The 18689-nt window shown below is 35.9% G+C and overlaps 1 protein-coding gene across 1 annotated transcript in view; it reads left to right on the top strand.

Annotated features, from left to right (window-relative positions):
- The window catches only part of LOC127854678 (uncharacterized), a 131980-nt gene that overhangs the window by 15231 nt on the left and 98060 nt on the right, over positions 1 to 18689 (top strand). Inside the window, exon 4 of the mRNA XM_052389739.1 lies at positions 4067 to 4242. Within this exon, the coding sequence (XP_052245699.1) occupies positions 4067 to 4242 (176 nt within the window). The remainder of the gene's footprint in view (positions 1 to 4066; positions 4243 to 18689) is intronic.

Here is an 18689-nt window from a genome sequence, read left to right as displayed (position 1 = left end):
TTTTTTTTGGAAACGTTTTTCTAACGTTTTCTTCCAAGAATATTGCTGACACCGTTTTTAGTGAATTTTTCTAAGACCGTTTTATGTCAAAAAATCTTCTTATAACCTAAAACAAATTTCGTTCGTAAAACAATTCTATCTGCACTATAAATCTCAATCTCCTACGCAGTGGCCTCCCTTATACTAGAAGTTACTGACCGGGCGAAGCAAGGGAAGTAACTGCTGTGAGGAGTTTCTATAAAAATCTGCATTCAGAAATCTGTATTCAGAACTCAATCTGTTGTGCACGTCTGCATCTAACGCTTACCACAAGTTTTACGACAAATTCTTGACGCAGACGAATAGGGTAGCGTCTATTTTCATTTGTGGAAAAAATAGTTCGATACAGATCTGTCCGTGCTTAAATTTTGAAAGGCTTGGGTAATTATTTTTCATAAGCGTTTCAAACACTGATGTAAATGGAAAGATTATCTATTTAAATAGTCGGTAATTGTTTGAAATTATTGATTTGAGAAATTCGCGGATGGCGATATCGAACTACATTATACCACGTGACGCCATTCTTCCCTGTATCTTGCACCTATGCTTTTAACGCCATCGGCGCTCTCGTTTTTTGCTTCGTATAAAACAAAACAGTGTTCGCACCTAGCTGCATGATACCCAACTGGAGGAGTGATAATTGCGTTTTTGATGATGTAATTAACAGTTTTAAGCCATGGAGAACTCATAACTGATTGTAATGTAATCGCTGTATTTTTCCGAGTCTCTTAATTCCCCGATACATACGTTTCAACTGTCTCAATCACATACATCCCAAAGAATGTCAAACACAAACGTTCGAAATTATCAAACGAATTTTGGCATATGTTCCTATTTAAAGATTTGATGAAATAAGTGCCCAATCAGATCAGTTGTATTGTACATGCGTAAATCACCTGACACGGTTTGCACGCATAGTGTACAGCTATTTTCGGTTACAAATTCTAGCCACAAATACATAGTGCAAATGAATTATATTAATTTCTTTGTTCTGATAAAAAGCGCGCGAAAATTGGCGTGTGTGTATTTATTTGTAAATAAACATTTCATAGTGGGTAAAACATTGATATCATCAATTTTAATTATCATTAAAAGTTTCGTTGTGAATTTCAACTTAATTACCAGGGTACCTCGCAAAATACATGTACTTGGCATTGACATTTCCTCTAAATAAAATAAAATTAAAACACGCTGTATTGTAACCGTTACGCTGTTTCAGTTCCTTCGTTATTGAAACAATTATTGCTATAATTGTATACTGACTACACACAAATGTCGTGTAAAGTTCATAATATTCTTCAAAGACCAATAAACAAATTATTTTAAGTTTAGATTTAATGCAACATGTACACGCCATTTTCTGGGAATCAAGAAAGGGATTTAATATTGTGAAAATAAATCAATCTGTTTATTGAAATTGTCAAACTTATATATTTATATATTAGCAATTCTTATGAAAATAAATATCGTTATTTTAAATGTTTTATGAAAGTCTGTTCCTAAGAGCATATATGGGAATTAACTGTGTGAGCTACTTTAATATGTTAACAGCTATACAATCATTGTTTTGACATACGACACATGCTTATCTTAAGTTTGTTTCTGGTAATACACAAGATATTGGATGTTCGGGGCTTGATTGGATAATAAAACAAAGACGCAATCAGTGGTTTTCAGTAGAACTTTTGTACTTACCAACTTAATCGATAGTGCACATGCTTATCTAACATTTAGGGATCATCAACACGGGTCCTAGCAACTTCCACGGACCATAATACACAGCCCCATGGTTACTTTCAGTAGCACACGTGGTCAGAAACTAACAAGTTCAAGTAATAAAGCACAGAAATTATGATCTGAAAAATTGCACGAGGTCCGAAATGAAACAGAATGCCACCAAATCAAACGATTCACCGCCTTATTTTAAGTGTAACAATTAAACTATGTTTGAAACATTTAAAATCATGATAATTCCGAATGGTGACGGCTTCCATTTTCAAAAGTATATGCCGTTCAACATTGCTCAAGAAATAGTATAGACAAACGTGTACTATTGTTCCATCAAATGAATTTTACACGCTACTATTTTATTAAATAGATCTAGCAGCCCAATCGGGATTGGAGACGCGTACATCATCCGATGCAATGTGTATATTTAAATTTAGATACACATGTAAAAGTCATTTTCTGAAAATCGGGACAGGGTGAAAGTATTCATTTTACAAATAAACCATTTGATTTTATTTAAATGGTCGACATTTTTTATATTTGTGTCGTCTGTGTATTTTAGCAAGTTTTATGCAAATATATATCGTTTATTTCAACGTTTAAAGCAAGTCTCGTTTCCGAGATTGAACTATGTAAATTTCTTCGATATGGTTACTGACCTTCAAAATCATTGACAGATGACATCCGATGGTAATTGTATGAAGTATGCAGAGAAGCTGACAAAATGTTAAAACAATCGCGTAGAAGTAAAAATATCAGGTTATTACCTGTACCTGTTTCTCGCCGAGTGCCTAGGCATGATTCAGAGTGAATACTTGTTGTGGCTGGGGAGAAACTTTGAGAACAAAAGAATCTGTAGCCAAGAACTTTGTTGGTTTTGCATGAGCGGTACTGTACAATTGTTATTTCAACAAATAAAGATATTGTTTGGAAATCAGGATTCAACATTCAGCAAGTACAGTGTTTACTTTCATATTGGAATACATTTTCGCAATATAAGGTGATTGTCAATAATAATGACATTAGTTAATAAGTTGAAATTTAAATATAGTAGTCAACGCCAATCACGGCGAATTGCGGTGTTTTGCCATGATTCAACAGCTGATCTTCATCGCGAGATGGTCGCAGTGAAATCATGGCGGAATCACCGCGAATCACCCGTAGAGTGTTATCACGGTGAATCACCGCGATTTGCGGCGAATCACCGCGATTTGCCACGTTGGCCCAAACGCGGTGATTGGTGATTTAGGCAAAAATCGCGGGCCGCGTAGTGTAGCAAGCCATTGTTAATGTGCTGTACTGTTCTACAAACGGTTTCTGTCCAAATCATATGTGGGCTTGTAATGACTGCATAAGCATTGAAGGATCTTGAGCAGTGGTAGACAAAACTTAACAAGTCTAGTTGATGTTGATATGGGGCAGGAAACCTCCAGTGGAAGCAGACTGCCGGATTTTATGTCTGTAAACAATGATGAAGTGAGGACACTAGAATAGTTGTTCAATGTAAACAATATCTGGTGTTCTGGGATTCCATAGGAAATGAAGCTTGCAGTAATCATGTCTAAAATATAATGGCATTTCTGGACAGTCTGAGAGAGGCTTGCTGCCTATCAATAAGCCTGACAGCATGAAATGGCACTACTTTTGAAGTAAATCTGACGCAAAGTAATTGATTACATAATGACATAGGTGCACTTTGGAGAGTGATAAACAAAAACTTAAAGATGTTTGAATGTCTGTAAGGAATGGATTCTTGATTCTGTATGGTCTGAGGTAGACATTTTATGCGCATGGTTAAATTATAAAATGATTGGGACATGAAGGGCTAGAGAGTGAATTATTCCCAGAGTACTAATTGGTTTAATTGTTCAATAGTCTTTAACTCTTTCAGTGCTGGAACCGAATTTTGAAGGCCTTTGCAAACAGATTGGATCCAGATGAGATGCCACAGAATGTGGCGTCTCATCAGGATCCAAACTGTTTGCTATTCTGATAGTATTCTTTGAAAAAAATCGAAGAAAATGCTAATTTAAGAAATTCAGCAGACATCATTTTAGCAGACAACAAATTTCCCAGCATGCAAAGGGTTAAATACTATTATACAGCAGGGCCTTCCTCAGATTTTGTCTTCAGGCCTCTCAGTCCTGGAAAGATCTTGCGATTGGGGACCGCACAGGCTAATCAGGGATGACACTTAAATTACGTGCATGCATTAGAACCCGTTTTCAAAAAAAAAGGCTGAAATACAAAGTCATATCCACTATCCTTCTAAATTAACTTGTTCACATATGTGTTCCAGAAATCAAGGACACTTACATGTGGGCGGGGTGGATGACTGCTGGGCAGTTTACAACCACCTGGGACCCTACCTGACCTCCGTTACCCTAGCAACTGATAGCCATGTGGTCCCTGTCAACAAATCTGTTGCCATAGAGATTCAGATCTCCAGAGCTGCCAGATGCAATGTTTCAATAGGTAAGAGGGAAAACTTTGCGTTGTAAGCATGGCTTACAATTTTTGCTTGTTTTTTTGTGTGATTTTTTCTCATGAACTTGATAGGTATCTTTTAACCATAACTTCTTTATGTGTGGTAAATGTGTAACAATAACTTATTGAATATTTATATTTGGTATAGAAGTAACAATATATTTATACTTGGTGAATGAGTAACTATAACATTATTTTCCGTAAAGCCTCCGGCTTTCGCATGTATACTGAGCATATTGTCGCGACGTGACAACAACAAGGTGATCCGCATTTTAAACCACGCGCTGAAAACGTCATGTGAGCAGTCCATCCAACCGGAAGACAACCCGTTTTTACCATTCTTCGTTTTAGCGTGGTGCGAGGTAGTCGTTTCAGACGGTATTTGTGAAATTTTGTGTATTTCCATATTAACTGTTATGATTTGTAATCTTATTATGCCCCCCTACGAAGAAGAGGGGGTATATTGCTTTGCACATGTCGGTCTGTCGGTATGTCGGTCTGTCTGTCGGTCCGTCCACCAGGTGGTTTCCAGATGATAACTCAAGAACGCTTGGGGCTAGGATCATGAAACTTCATAGGTACATTGATCATGACTCGCAGATGACCCCTATTGATTTTGAGGTCACTAGGTCAAAGGTCAAGGTCACAGTGACCGAAATAGTAAAATGGTTTCCGGATGATAACTCAAGAACGCTTAGGCCTAGGATCATGAAACTTGATAGGTAGATTGATCATGACTTGCAGTTGACCCCTATTGATTTTCAGGTCACTTATAAGGTCAAAGGTCAAGGTCACAGTGACCCGAAATAGTAAAATGGTTTCCGGATGATAACTCAAGAACACTTATGCCTAGGATCACGAAACTTCGTAGGTAGATTGATAATGGCTGGCAGATGACCCCTACAGATTTTCAGGTCACTAGGTCAAAGGTCAAGGTCACGGTGACCCGAAATAGTAAAATGGTTTCCGGATGATAACTCAAGAACGCTTATGCCTAGGATCATGAAACTTATATGTACATTGATCATGACTCGCAGATGACCTCTATTGATTTTCAGGTCACTAGGTCAAAGGTCAAGGTCACGGTGACCCGAAATAGCAGGGCTTACTCTGCCATTCGCCAAATTAGCCAATGGCTACAAATTGACCTATTTGGCTAAAGAAAATTCTATTTGGCTACAACTTTTTTCTTCATTAAAACCTTAAAATGGCCAAAAATAGAAGAATTTTGCAATAGCAAGGTGAATTTGGCTAAAGAAATTTTTGAGCCAGGGGAAGCCCTGAATAGTAAAATGGTTTCCAGATGATAACTCAAGAACACTTATTCCTAGGATCATGAAACTTGATAGGTAGATTGATCATGACTCGCAGATGACCCCTTTTGATTTTCAGGTCACTAGGTCAAAGGTCAAGGTCACGGTGACCCGAAATAGTAAAATGGTTTCCGGATGATAACTCAAGAACGCTTATGGCTAGGATCATGAAACTTCATAGGTACATTGATCATGACTGGTAGATGACCCCTATTGATTTTCAGGTCACTAGGTCAAAGGTCAAGGTCACAGTGACAAAAAAACATATTCACACAATGGCTGTCACTACAACGGAGAGCCCATATGGGAGGCATGCATGTTTTACAAACAGCCCTTGTTTTCTACTGCCTTGCTAAGGACGCTGTCCTAGCATTATATTTTATCCCTATTTGTCTTCAATATTAACTATGAGTGATGAACTTTCTATTTGTAATTCGTTAGAAGTTGACGAGTTTTCGGGTTTTGATTCGGATGAATGTGGGTTACAAACCACTAAGTCAGTGTCTAAACCGACTGTTAAGTCGGTGGTGATTCAAAAAAAGGCAGTGGTCGGTACGAAGGGTACTGACAAAAGCAAACAATTATAAAAGAAATAAAATAAAACTGTTGATAACAGTAAGTCTTGCTCTAAGAAAAGTTTGAAAACTAACACTAACAGTAACACCGTAGATTTTTCTACATTATCCCAAGAGGAAATTAGTAATTTGAGAAAGGTTTTAGGCCTGAGTACTGTTGACGAAGTCACAGAAAATGATTAAATAACGCAGTATGGGGACAGTTTGAATTCTTTACCAAATGTGCATGTGCAAGTTGATTGCAGTGACTCTGATTCTGAATATGATGAAGGACTGTGTCCAGATTATAATAACAATCAAGCTGTTGGCGCAGATTTTTCTGCTGTGTTGTTTGATGGGAAGAGTGATAATACTCCCAGTGATAAAATTTGGGATTTACCAAAACTGAAAGCTGGGGAGAAAGGTTCTGCTGTTTCTCAATCACTAGCTAATTTGGTTGATACAGCATGTACTGTACAATGTGACATGGATGCTTTTATTGGGAAATATAGAATTCCTGAGAATTGTACATACCTTGGTGCTCCCTTGGTAAATAATGAGATATGGAAGGTTCTTAACAAGCCTGCAAGGTCACAGGATAGAGGTATGGTGGACACTCAAAATCTTGCAGCAGTTGGCATTGTACCAATGATAAAGTTGGCTGAGTTGCTTAAACCCCAAATTTCTAGTAATTCAGAGGCTAGAACCCTCATCTCAGACATAATGACTATTATGAGTCAGGTCCAGTACAAATTATCGCTCAGGCGAAGATATCTTATCAGGCCAAACATTAATAAGAGATATTCAAATATGTGTAATTTCAACACGCCTGTGTCGTCAATGTTGTTTGGGGACGATTTTGGGAAAGAAATAAAAAATTGTGATAATGGCGTCTCATTAGGGAAGGATTTGAGACACTCACAGAGAGGCAGAGGCTATGTCCCAAGTCCCTTCAATGGTTCCCGTGGTAGGGGTTTTAACCGTGGTGGTTTTTCTGCTGGTTATGATTTTGGTCAGCCGATGAGGTATGCCCCTAATCCTCAAAGAGGTTCATTTAGGCCTGCAGCTAGACCCTTTGGTGGCGCTGCTCGACGAGGCAGGTTGTCTGCACCCAGTGCAACAGTAACAATGGAACACCAGTCAAAAAACTGATGGTGAGTACAGTGACTGTGGGTAGATTTAAAGATAATGCTTATATATGGAAACAGTACACTCAAGATGCTTTGATATTGCAAGCCATTTCTGGTTATAAAATTGAGTTTCTTATGCAACCAGTCCAGAATGTTATTCCTAAGGAAATTCCGTTCAGTGAAGATCAATTTCAAATAGTTAGAGATGAAGTAATCACATTGATTAAATAAGGGGCTATAGTACCTTCTGTTGATGAGGAAAATCAGTTTATTTCTTATATTTTTATTGTGCCAAAAGCAAATGGGAAATTTAGGCCAGTGATAAACTTGAAATATTTAAATCAGTTTATTATGCAGTACAGCCAACGCGGAACAAACATATTTCGCGATCCGCGGCAAGGCGCAACTAGTTGATGCCAAGTCAGTCGTTGAAGCCTCATCAGTATGCGGTGGCAAGTCGCATTTCGCGTGAAGCTTCGCATCTGTCTGCCAAGACATGCTGAGGCAAGCCGCAATCCGCGACATGACGCCAAGTCAATGCGCATCTTCAAATCAAAATCTTTTTTAAAGGATTTTATTAGTCAAAGAAATTTAAAAGAACAATTATAATAATATTTAAAATCATAATTAATTTAATGTGCACGGATTCAAAATAGATAAACTAGTTAATACAAAAGCATGCTGTTGTTTTTTTTTTAGTGATTGCATTCCCGTTTCTAAAGAAATTGCTGTCATCCGGATAGAAATAATTATTATTTTTAAAGAATGCAAATAAAAACAATCGAATTTATAAAAACAAAATACGATTATCACAGGCATGTATTAATAAAATTCCAATTATCATTTGTCATTGTCATTTTTAGAATCGGCTAAAGTACTTTAAGTTACTTTGTGTGCGTTTATTGCGCCGTATGATTATTGTCTTTATATTAAACGATCAACAAACATATTTGTTTTGGGTTTCATTTTTACGACAACATGTATTAGAATATGAGCATATTTAATGTGTCTGGCCAAGTTAGTTTGTTTCCTGCCCGTAGTGTATGTATTTCACACATAAACAATGTCACGTAATTATGTTTTGACACATACCAGTGGTCAAGACTCCAGCAGTTGGTGGATTTATAATTGCTTGTTGTTTTTGCTATTATATTTTAGCTGAGACAATTAGCAGTTTGAAGCCACATCAATAACCAACACTTAATTGTTGTTTTGTTAATTATCAGCTTATTATAACTATTGTGTTGTGCATCTATTCAGCCTTGTTTTTATAATTTTTATTATAGAACAGTAGTGGATAAAAATATGTCATTTAATAACGCTATTTTTCATAGTAAGTTGATAGTATAACCAGGTAAACGGTTTGTTGTTTGAAGTCTAATAATATATGCATGGGCATACTTAAAGTAGAATTGTGGTGATTTTAGTTACATGTATGTATGTGGTGATGATTGTTACATGTTACTACATTTATATGTTTGATTCTGTCAGTATTGAATTATCGGATAAAAGTATTCTGATATTATCATCTTTTAATGTTATGTTTTGTTGCTATATTTAAAGATGCTCAGTATACATGGGAAAGCCGGAGGCTTAACGGAAAATAATGATCCATCATCCAAGCTTTAGTGAAGGATGATGGGCGTTATTTGAGTAAAGCCGGAGGCTAAGCATGTATACTCCCACTCTTGGCAATGATATTTAGTGTAAGCAAGAAGGGACGAGCTGTATATTGTAGTGTACGGATTAATTATATAATAACGATTCTGTTTCCCGGCCCATTTATTTCTATTCTACTTAGCAACAAAACCTTTTTTAAAGAGTGGTAAAAACGGGTTGTCCTCTGTTAGATGGACTGCTCACGTGACGTTTTCAGCGCGTGGTTTAAAATGCGGATCACCTTGTATCGTCGCGACGATATGCTCAGTATACATGCTTAGCCTCCGGCTTTACTCAAATGCCCATCATCCTTCACTAAAGCTTGGATGATGGATCATTTTTCAACACATTTTAAAGAATACTAATTAAATTGCTTCTAAATAATAATGATGTGTCATTGTTGTATTCATTTCGAATGTGCACAATGATTGAATTTCATTTAATTTTATCTAGAAATAAAAGAAAAGAAATTAATTAAGAGTATTGCAAGTTCCAAGCTTTGCCTTATTAGGAATTCCCTGAACTTGTCTTTTAAATTGATCATAATTCTGTAGATGGAAAGTATGATGAAGTAATCTTATTTGTTTTCAAGACAAGATGGTCGGAGATTGATTGATCGCTGCTTTCATAGGATATTAAACATTCAAGTTCTAGAAAATTGCTATGGTTTTCGCATTTATTTTTTGTCTTCTATGAGTCTCCGGCCATCAATCTTGGTGTGTATAATTTTACAAGAGTATGAATTTCCTGTTGCAGTTTATTATACAGACTTGGCATTCGATTTTCTGTATATGGTGATCAATCAAGATCAAGATTGCTGGCAACTTATCTGCCTGTTTTAAGTCGTGTAATTGTGTCACTTTGAAATGGTCTGTCGTGCTTTCGGAAACAAAAAACGTGTCTCTGGCATGGGGTTAATGTCTTTTTTCACCGACTGATGTATTTGATAACAAATGACTTTTTAAATTGGGGCGGGGGGGTGGGGGGGGGGCGTGATAAGCAATAACATATCTTTCTGTACACGCTGGATTGCTAGTTGAGGACTTGACAATCTTAAACATAAAATACTAAATAGGATTTTATTACTCTCAATCATACATGCCATACGTCCCGTATTGTCCGGGACAGTCCCGGAAATGAAGAACTTGTCCCGCTGTCCCGGAAATCTGTCAAATGTCCCGGAATTTACAAAATCCATATATACATGTACCTAGGCTTAACTGCACCTCGAATCTGTGTATATCTGCAGCGTCTCCATGACAATGCCTACCCGAATAGGCAGACTACGCTACGTGTCAAAATCTATCAATTAACAGGGGTCCTGTTATCATATCGATTGTCTCACGTTCGCGGTCAAACCGAAAAGGCGGCATTGTTTAATGTGGTTGTTAATTTACTTTAATCTACTACGTCATTATTTCCCGCTGCGTAAGGGCAAAGGATAGTTGTTCACACATCTGAAGTCCAACATCGCTGAGTAAAAAATTAAAAGCAGTTTATGTTCGCACGTTTAACCGACAAAGAAGTTGAGTAAAAAAGTAAGCATATAAAAACGTCATCCTCACTAGGTTTATTATTGTCTTGTTCTAAACCCCCAGTAAACATAACGTTAAAAATAATAAGTGAATTTGAATAGCGTTCGCCATGTCAAAACGCTGTACTGTATTGTTGTATTTTTTATTATATAAATGTTATAAATGAATAAAGGCGTATCGACAACTATGCGTTACACAACCGTCTTAATAACAAGAACGCAGTGACGTCACCATCTATGTTTAGAACGCTTACACTGAAAACACTTGGCTTGTATCTAGTAACGGAAGTAGTAATGTTTAATTTGACGTTAATAGATCAAGTGTATTTCGGATAGGCTTTCAAACTTTTGCAATTAACAATGCGAAACAAAAAAAAACGTACCAAAAATGCATATGTCTATAAATATCGCTACATTTTATACATGTCCCGGAAAATCAGCAAAAGTCCCGGACAATTTAACTCAATGTCCCGGAATTGGTCTGAAAAATTATGGCATGTATGTCTCAATAAGCAGTGTTTTTTTCACCATTTTGTGAATGGGGCCGGGTCCCTTTGACTTTGGAAAAATTCACATAATGGTCATAACATCTCTCGCTATTTATGCATAATATTGACATGCCTTTTTAACAACCTATTCTTAAAAAGAAGAAGGATTTCACTAAATATGTTTTACAATCCAGAGCAGTAAATGTTATATTGAACACTGATATGGATGTACTTAAGATTCCCAGCCGTCTATTTTGGGGCTAGAGAGCAGATGGGAAATGTTGTAATGCTTTACATCACTTGACATCAGCCATCTTTTTTGGGTCTAGAGAGCAGATGGGAAATGTTGTAATGCTTTACATCACTTGGCATCAGCCATCTATTTTGGGTCTAGAGAGCAGATGGGAAATGTTGTAATGCTTGAGATCACTTGGCATCAGCCATCTATTTTGGGTCTATAGAGCAGATGGGAAATGTTGTAATGCTTTACATCACTTGACATCAGCCATCTTTTTTGGGTCAAGAGAGCAGATGGGAAATGTTGTAATGCTTTAGATAACTTGACATCAGCCATCTTTTTTGGGTCTATAGAGCAGATGGGAAATGTTGTAATGCTTTAGATCACTTGGCATCAGCCATCTATTTTGGGTCTAGAGAGCAATTTGGAAATGTTTTCATGCTTAAATAGATCACTTGGTGTCCGAGCTATGGGAGACAGAGACCATTATCTTAATGGACCAGTGCTATGTGTTTTCCAGCAATAATAACTCAGGTTACTTTTCCAATGTCCACATTTAAATACACAAGGAGCCGATTTGATTAGCAACCCCAGCTAATTTTTCGTCAACCTCTGTTTTAAAAGACAATTGCATATTTGAAAAGAGCTCTTAGAGAGTTTGTTTTTTTTAATATCTAAAAAAAAATAAACAAGTTAATTATGGATATTTGAATATTGCTAAAATGCATGAAAATTCTGAATTTTCTTGCTATATAAAGTGAACAAGGAATCGCGACATTTGCGGCACCTGAAATATAAGTTCATACATTTTTAGGAAGTAAAATTGCCATAACTTTTTTGTTTTTAGAGATATCTTCATGAAATTTGGAACATTTGTAGATCAATGTTTGCTCTGTTCATTAAAGTATTATAAACATTTGTAGTTATTCATACACAAGGTAATGAACAACACATTTAGGTAGTATATACATAATTTTATTAGATATATTATTTATATTTTTCCGAAAGGCATCAGGCTAAAATATCTACAATGAACACATTGTTTTGTCAGAGTTTACTTCATCCTTCAAGGTTTTTACTTCTTCTTTCAACAAGTTGAGTTTCTCATTTAATTGCACGATTTCATTTGCAAAAGCTTTGTTTTCATCTCTACATGTTTTCAAGTCTGATGTAGCTTTTGTTAGCGCTATTTCGTGTTTTCTAGTAAGACGTTGGCTGTCTCGAAGCAAGTGTAGTTTTTTCTTTGCTGTTTCATCTCATTTATTCACGTTACGTACTGAATAATGCCCAATTCTGTTTTCAAGAGTGTTGAGCGTTATTTTCTGTTCTTCAATTTGGTTCAGGAGTTTCTTGCTGTGCTTCTCAAATTTCTGCACTCCATAATTTAATAAATTCTGTGATATATTCAAATCGTAGCTAACACTGATACATTCTTATCGTGATCTTGTTTGGAAATCAGAACTTTTTGTAAAAAATCGGCAACACTTTAAGGGACTATATCTTCGGTTCGGATGAACTTGAAAATTTGCATCAAAGTCATGAATGGAGGTCGTGAACTTTCCTAAATGGATTCGTCCATCTCATTAATATTCATGAACTGTAAGTCACTGGCAAATGGGAACAAAGAGTATGTGTGCCACGCGCAGAGAGCATGAAAGTTGATAATCACGGGCAACAGCGAAAAACCATAATGTTTATTGTTTATAAAAAGAAAAAACTGGGTTATAGTGGGTTAAATACAAAAATAAAACATGTATTTTGTAGAGAATTTTATTAGCATTTAAACAAGACCAATTATAAAAATATTCATCTACGAATGCAGTTTTAATCCCAGAAATGCCACAGGCGGTGTAGACTTTTCACAGTTTTCCAGATAAAATGTGGGATTATCGGAGATTAGCTGGGATTGCTAATTTGATTGCTTCAGCTGTGTCAGCCAGACTAAGGAGGAGTGTGACAGTTTCAGACATATCTGCAAATGGCTATGTGCTGTAAAAAAATGGTTAACTTATGGATTCATTCAAAACTTATTTCCATGAGATCACATTTGTTATAATGATAATTATATGTTGATGTGACATGTTCAGAATGTTTAATTCAAGAGTTAAACAACAGAGAATTAATTGTTGTGATTATTTACATGCAAGTTTTGTGCACAAGTAGGAAAATCTCTTTGATGATTTGCATTAAATTCTATCATCCTTAACAAAGATATTTCCAATCTGAACGATGCTGGAGCTCCAAATAATGTAAAATATGAATGCAGACAAGTTTCCAGAAAAAAAAAACATTGAAAAAAGTAGGGCTCTTGCTGCCGATTGCAATATCTTGCCAAATGCGAAAGTTGAAGAAATGTCGCAAAAAAATATTTCAATTTGTGTAAACAAGGGAAGAAAACATATTTTGTAGTATGTTTTGGTAAACGAATGGCATGAACAATTCAACCGAAAACAAGAGCCTGCTTGAGGGTGTTTTATTTCTAGGTACTATCTGCTAAATTTAACAAAAGCATCTCTGTTAAGTAGCCCCTTTATTTCAGTCTCATACTGGAGTAGACTAAGCATTGGGAAACATGACCCAAGAGCATGGATTGTCATCAGATCACTAATCAGCCAATTTTTAGCTCACCTGATTGCTCAGGTGAGCTTTTGTGACCAGTCTTTGTCCGTCGTCCGTTAGTCCGTCCACATTTGTTTGTAAACACTCTAGAGGCCACATTTATTGTCCGATCTGCATGAAACTTGGTCAGAAGATTTGTCCCAATGATATCTCGATCGAGTTCGAAACTGGGTCATGCTGGGTAAAAAACTAGGTCACTAGGTCAAAACATGGCTGCCAATGGGCGGGGCAGTTTTCCTGATTTGGCTATAGAGAAACCTTGTAAACACTCTAGAAGTCACAATGTTTGCCCAATCATCATGAAAGTTGGTCAAAACATTGGTTTTATTGATATCTCGAACGAGATTGAAAATGGTCCAGATCGGTGAAAAAACATGGGCGCCTGTGGGCGGGGCATTTTTCTCTATATGTAATACGTGAAAACATGTGAACACTCTAGAAGTCAAATTTTTGGCCCAATTTTAATGAAATTTGGTCAGAACATTTGTTTCCTTGATACAAGAGTTGAGTTCGAAAATGGTTCCGGTCAGTTGAATAACATGGCTGCCGTGGGGGGGGGGGGCACTTTTCTTATATTTATATAGTAAAAAAGCTTGTGAACACTCTAGAAGTCACATTATTTGCCCAATCATCATGAAACTTGGTGAAAAGATTGGTTTTATTAGCTCACCTGTCACGAAGTGACATGGTGAGCTTATGTGACCGTGTGATGTCCGGCGTCCGTTGTGTGTGCGTGCGTCCGTCCGTCAACAATTTGTTTGTGTAGACAGTAGAGGTCACAGTTTTCATCCAATCTTTATGATATTTGGTCAGAATGTTTATCTTGATGAATTCTGGGTTGGGATTTTATTTGGGTCATCTTGGGTCAAAAACTAGGTCACTAGGTCAATAACTAGGTCACATAATACATGTAGGTCAAATAATAGAAAAACCTTGTGTAGACAATAGAGGTCGGAGTTTTCATCCAATCTTTATGAAATTTGGTCAGAATGTTTATCTTGATGAAATCTGGGTTGGGATTGTATATGGGTCATCTGGGGTAAAAAACTGTGTCAATAGGTCAAATAATTGAAAAATCATCAACAATTTGTTTATGTAGACAGTAGAGGTCCCAGTTTTCATCCATTCTTATGAAATTTGGTCAGAATGTTTATCTTAATGAAATCCGGGTAGGGATTGTATTTGGGTCATTTGGGGTCAAAAGCTAGGTCAAATAATAGAAAAACCTTGTGTAGGCAATAGAGGTTGCAGTTTTCATCCAATCTTTATGAAATTTGGTCAGAATGTTTATCTTGATGAAATCTGGCTTGGGAATTTGTTTGGGTCATCTGGGGTCAAAAACTAGGTCACTAGGTCAAATAATAGAAAAACCTTGTGTAGACGAAAGAGGTCGCAGTTTTCATCCAATCTTCATGAAATTTGGTCAGAATATTTATCGTGATGAAATCTGGCTTGGGAATGTATTTGGGTCATCTGGGGTCAAAAACTAGGTCACTAGGTCAAAAACTAGGTCAAATAATAGAAAAACCTTGTGTAGACAATAGAGGTCGCAGTTTTCATCCAATCTTTATGAAATTTGGTCAGAATGTTAATCTTGATGAAATTTGGGTTGGGATTGTATTTGGGTCATCTGAGGTCAAACACTAGTCACTAGGTCAAATAATAGAAAAACCGTCAACAATTTGTTTGTGTAGACAGTAGAGGTCACATTTTTTTATCCAATCTTTATGAAATTTGGTCAGAATGTTTATCTTGATGAAATCTGGGTTGGGATTGTATTTGGGTCATCTGGGGTCAAAAACTAGGTCACTAGGTCAAAAACTAGGTCACTAGTTGAAATAATAGAAAAACCTTGTATAGACAATAGAGGTCGCAGTTTTCATCCAATCTTTATGAAATTCGGTCAGAATGTTTATCTTGATAAAATCTGGGTTGGGATTGTATTTTGGTCATCTTGGGTCAAAAACTAGGTCACTATAGGTCAAATAATAGAAAAACCTTGTGTAGACAATAGAGGTAACAGTTTTCATCCAATCTTCATGAAATTTGATCAGAATGTTTGTCTTGATCAAATCTGGGTTGGGATTGTATTTGGGTCACCTTGGGTCAAAAACTAGGTCAATAGGTCAAATATTAGAAAAACCTTGTGTAGACAGTAGAGGTCACAGTTTTCATCCAATTGTTATGAAATTTGGTCAGAATGTTTATCTTGATAAAAACTGGGTTGGGATTGTATTTGGTAAGTGAGGTGAACGATTCAGGGCCATCATGGCCCTCTTGTATATATCTCAGATGAGTACGCAAATGGTCCCGATCGGTCGAAAAACATGGCTGCCAGGGGGGTGGGGCAGTTTTCCTTATGTGACTAGAGAGAAACCTTGTGATCAAACACTATAGAAGTCACATTTTTTGCCTAATCATCGAGAAACTTAGTCAATACATTGGTTTTATTGATTTCTCGGACAATTTGAAAATGGCTCAGATCGGTGAAACACACTTTTTAGCTCACCTGATTGCTCAGGTGAGGTTTTAGGATTGCTCTTTGTCCGCTGTCCGTCCGTCCACATTTGGTTTGTAAACACTCTAGCATTCACATTTCTCAAGCATTATTTATCAAAGTTGCTGAAAGATCTCAGTCAAGTTTGATAATGAGCAAAATCACATAGTAAATGCCATAATTATTGCCCTTAGATTGTCCAAATTTTTATTATATTATACAAAATCCTTCTAAACACTCTAGAGGTCACAATTTTGTTTCAGATTTTATGAATCTTGGTCATATTTATTTTTGTAAGCAAAGTTTGATGTTTGGTTAGGGGGGTCAACTCAAAATATAGGTAACCAGGTCAAATCTTACAAACATAAAAACACTCCATGCGCCAGAGTTTTGGTTCAATAATGATGAAACTTGTCCAGGATGTTTGTCTGGACAATATCTAGGTAAAGTTTGACATTTGGTAAAGATTGAATGAACCGACTCTTCTCAGGTGAGTGAACTAGGGCCATCTTGGCCCTCTTGTGTTTTTTTTGCAGCCGAAAGGGGTCTTGATTATATCTGGCATCATATAAAATGATTTATAATGACAATATATATCGTTGCACTAATTCTAAATGCACAAAAGTCCCAAAAAGTGATTTTGAGAAAATCACTTGTATTTTGAGAAAATCACTTATAAAGTTTTGAAATAACAAACCATGTATAATTATAAAACAAGATATCTTTATGAAATTTTGACAGGTGGTTGAGATGTATGCCATCTATCAATTTGCAAAATTTAAAGACAATTGCTTTTAAAATAAAATAATTATATTAAATAATAATTTTTGTTTATCTGTCGATTTGTGCAATTTTTTGACATTCGCGACTTTAGAATTAAGGCGACGTTTAATTGGCTGAATCCTACACAAAGACATTCGCAATTTTAGATTTAAAATGAATAGAAAATTGTTACGTTTCGCCAATGTTGAGGGGTCAATAATGCCTTAGTAGAGAAAGGTACATATATGCCATCCTGTAGAGCTAGTCAAGCCCGACAAAAAGATACCAAATGTGCCATTTTTGCCATTTTTTACATTTGCGACTTAAGAATTAAGGCGACGATATGTTGGATGTGTGTGAACTATTATGAATGAGTGCACTGTATTTATTTTTTTACTGTTTTGTAAATATAAAAACAATTATGAAAGAGTGTTCCATATATGTTATATGTTATATTACCAATGTGTTATGTATGAAAATGTAAATGATGTATATGTAAATGTCAGACATGGTAAAATATGAATGAGGAAAACAAATCTGTTATCAGAGCATCAACTTTCTGCCTTGCCAGACACGAACATTATACTCAATTGAAATCAGTAACTGAAAAAAGCAAGATTTAAACTCTTCTGACTAGTTATTATTTTATTTTTATATTTTTGAAAAAATAAACAGATGAATTTTCATTTAGACAGAAACACAACAAAAAGCATATTAGAGTGCATTGGGACATTCGAATTATTTTCCAAAATGAGGCTTACATATGGACTGTAAGCTACATTGAAGTCAATAATTCTCATACACTGTGGGCATCTATTTTCTTCTCCCATTATTAATCAATGTCAAATCAAAATGATTGTTGAATAATTTTTATCCTGTTTTAAATTTTGACTGATAATATCACAAAGTATACAAGGAGTCCTAGCTTGCTAAATAAATCTAATTTTGACAAAAATGGCTTGTTTCATTAAAAAACAAATCTGATCATATGATGTAATGTTTTATGTGAAAATATGAACGCTGCATTAAAAAATAAACCTGATCATATGACGTAATGTATTAAGTGAAATTATGAACGCTGCATTAAAAACAAACCTGATCATATGACGTAATGTATTAAGTGAAATTATGAACACTGCATTAAAAACAAACCTGATCATATGACGTAATGTATTAAGTGAAATTATGAACACTGCATTAAAAACAAACCTGATCATATGACGTAATGTATTAAGTGAAATTATGAACGCTGCATTAAAAACAAATCTGATCATATGACGTAAGGCCACGACTTTTATATTTCTTGGTTTACAAAACCGCCGACCCTAATTTTTGGAAAATGGGAAAAAAAATAAAATCGGAAATTCGTCTTTTTTTTAAATATTTTATTCCCGACCGCACTGCAAAATGAGCGAAATGAGAAAAAAAAAACGATCCGGTTTGAGTACGGTTGCGAATAAAATCAAGTAAGTACAATCAACGATTGGTTCACATATATTGCAGAGATCGGGATATTTTTAAATGTGACACATTATGTACCAGTCCTTTTATGGGCACTTCTCAAAATTTATTTCGGGTAAAAATTACAGACAATAAGAAAATCAGCGTCAGTCAAATGTCGACCCCATCAAAATTTATTTC

The sequence above is a fragment of the Dreissena polymorpha genome, chromosome 13, assembly GCF_020536995.1.
Source record: "Dreissena polymorpha isolate Duluth1 chromosome 13, UMN_Dpol_1.0, whole genome shotgun sequence".
NCBI lineage: Eukaryota > Metazoa > Mollusca > Bivalvia > Myida > Dreissenidae > Dreissena > Dreissena polymorpha.
This window is presented reverse-complemented; position numbering and strand designations above follow the sequence as displayed.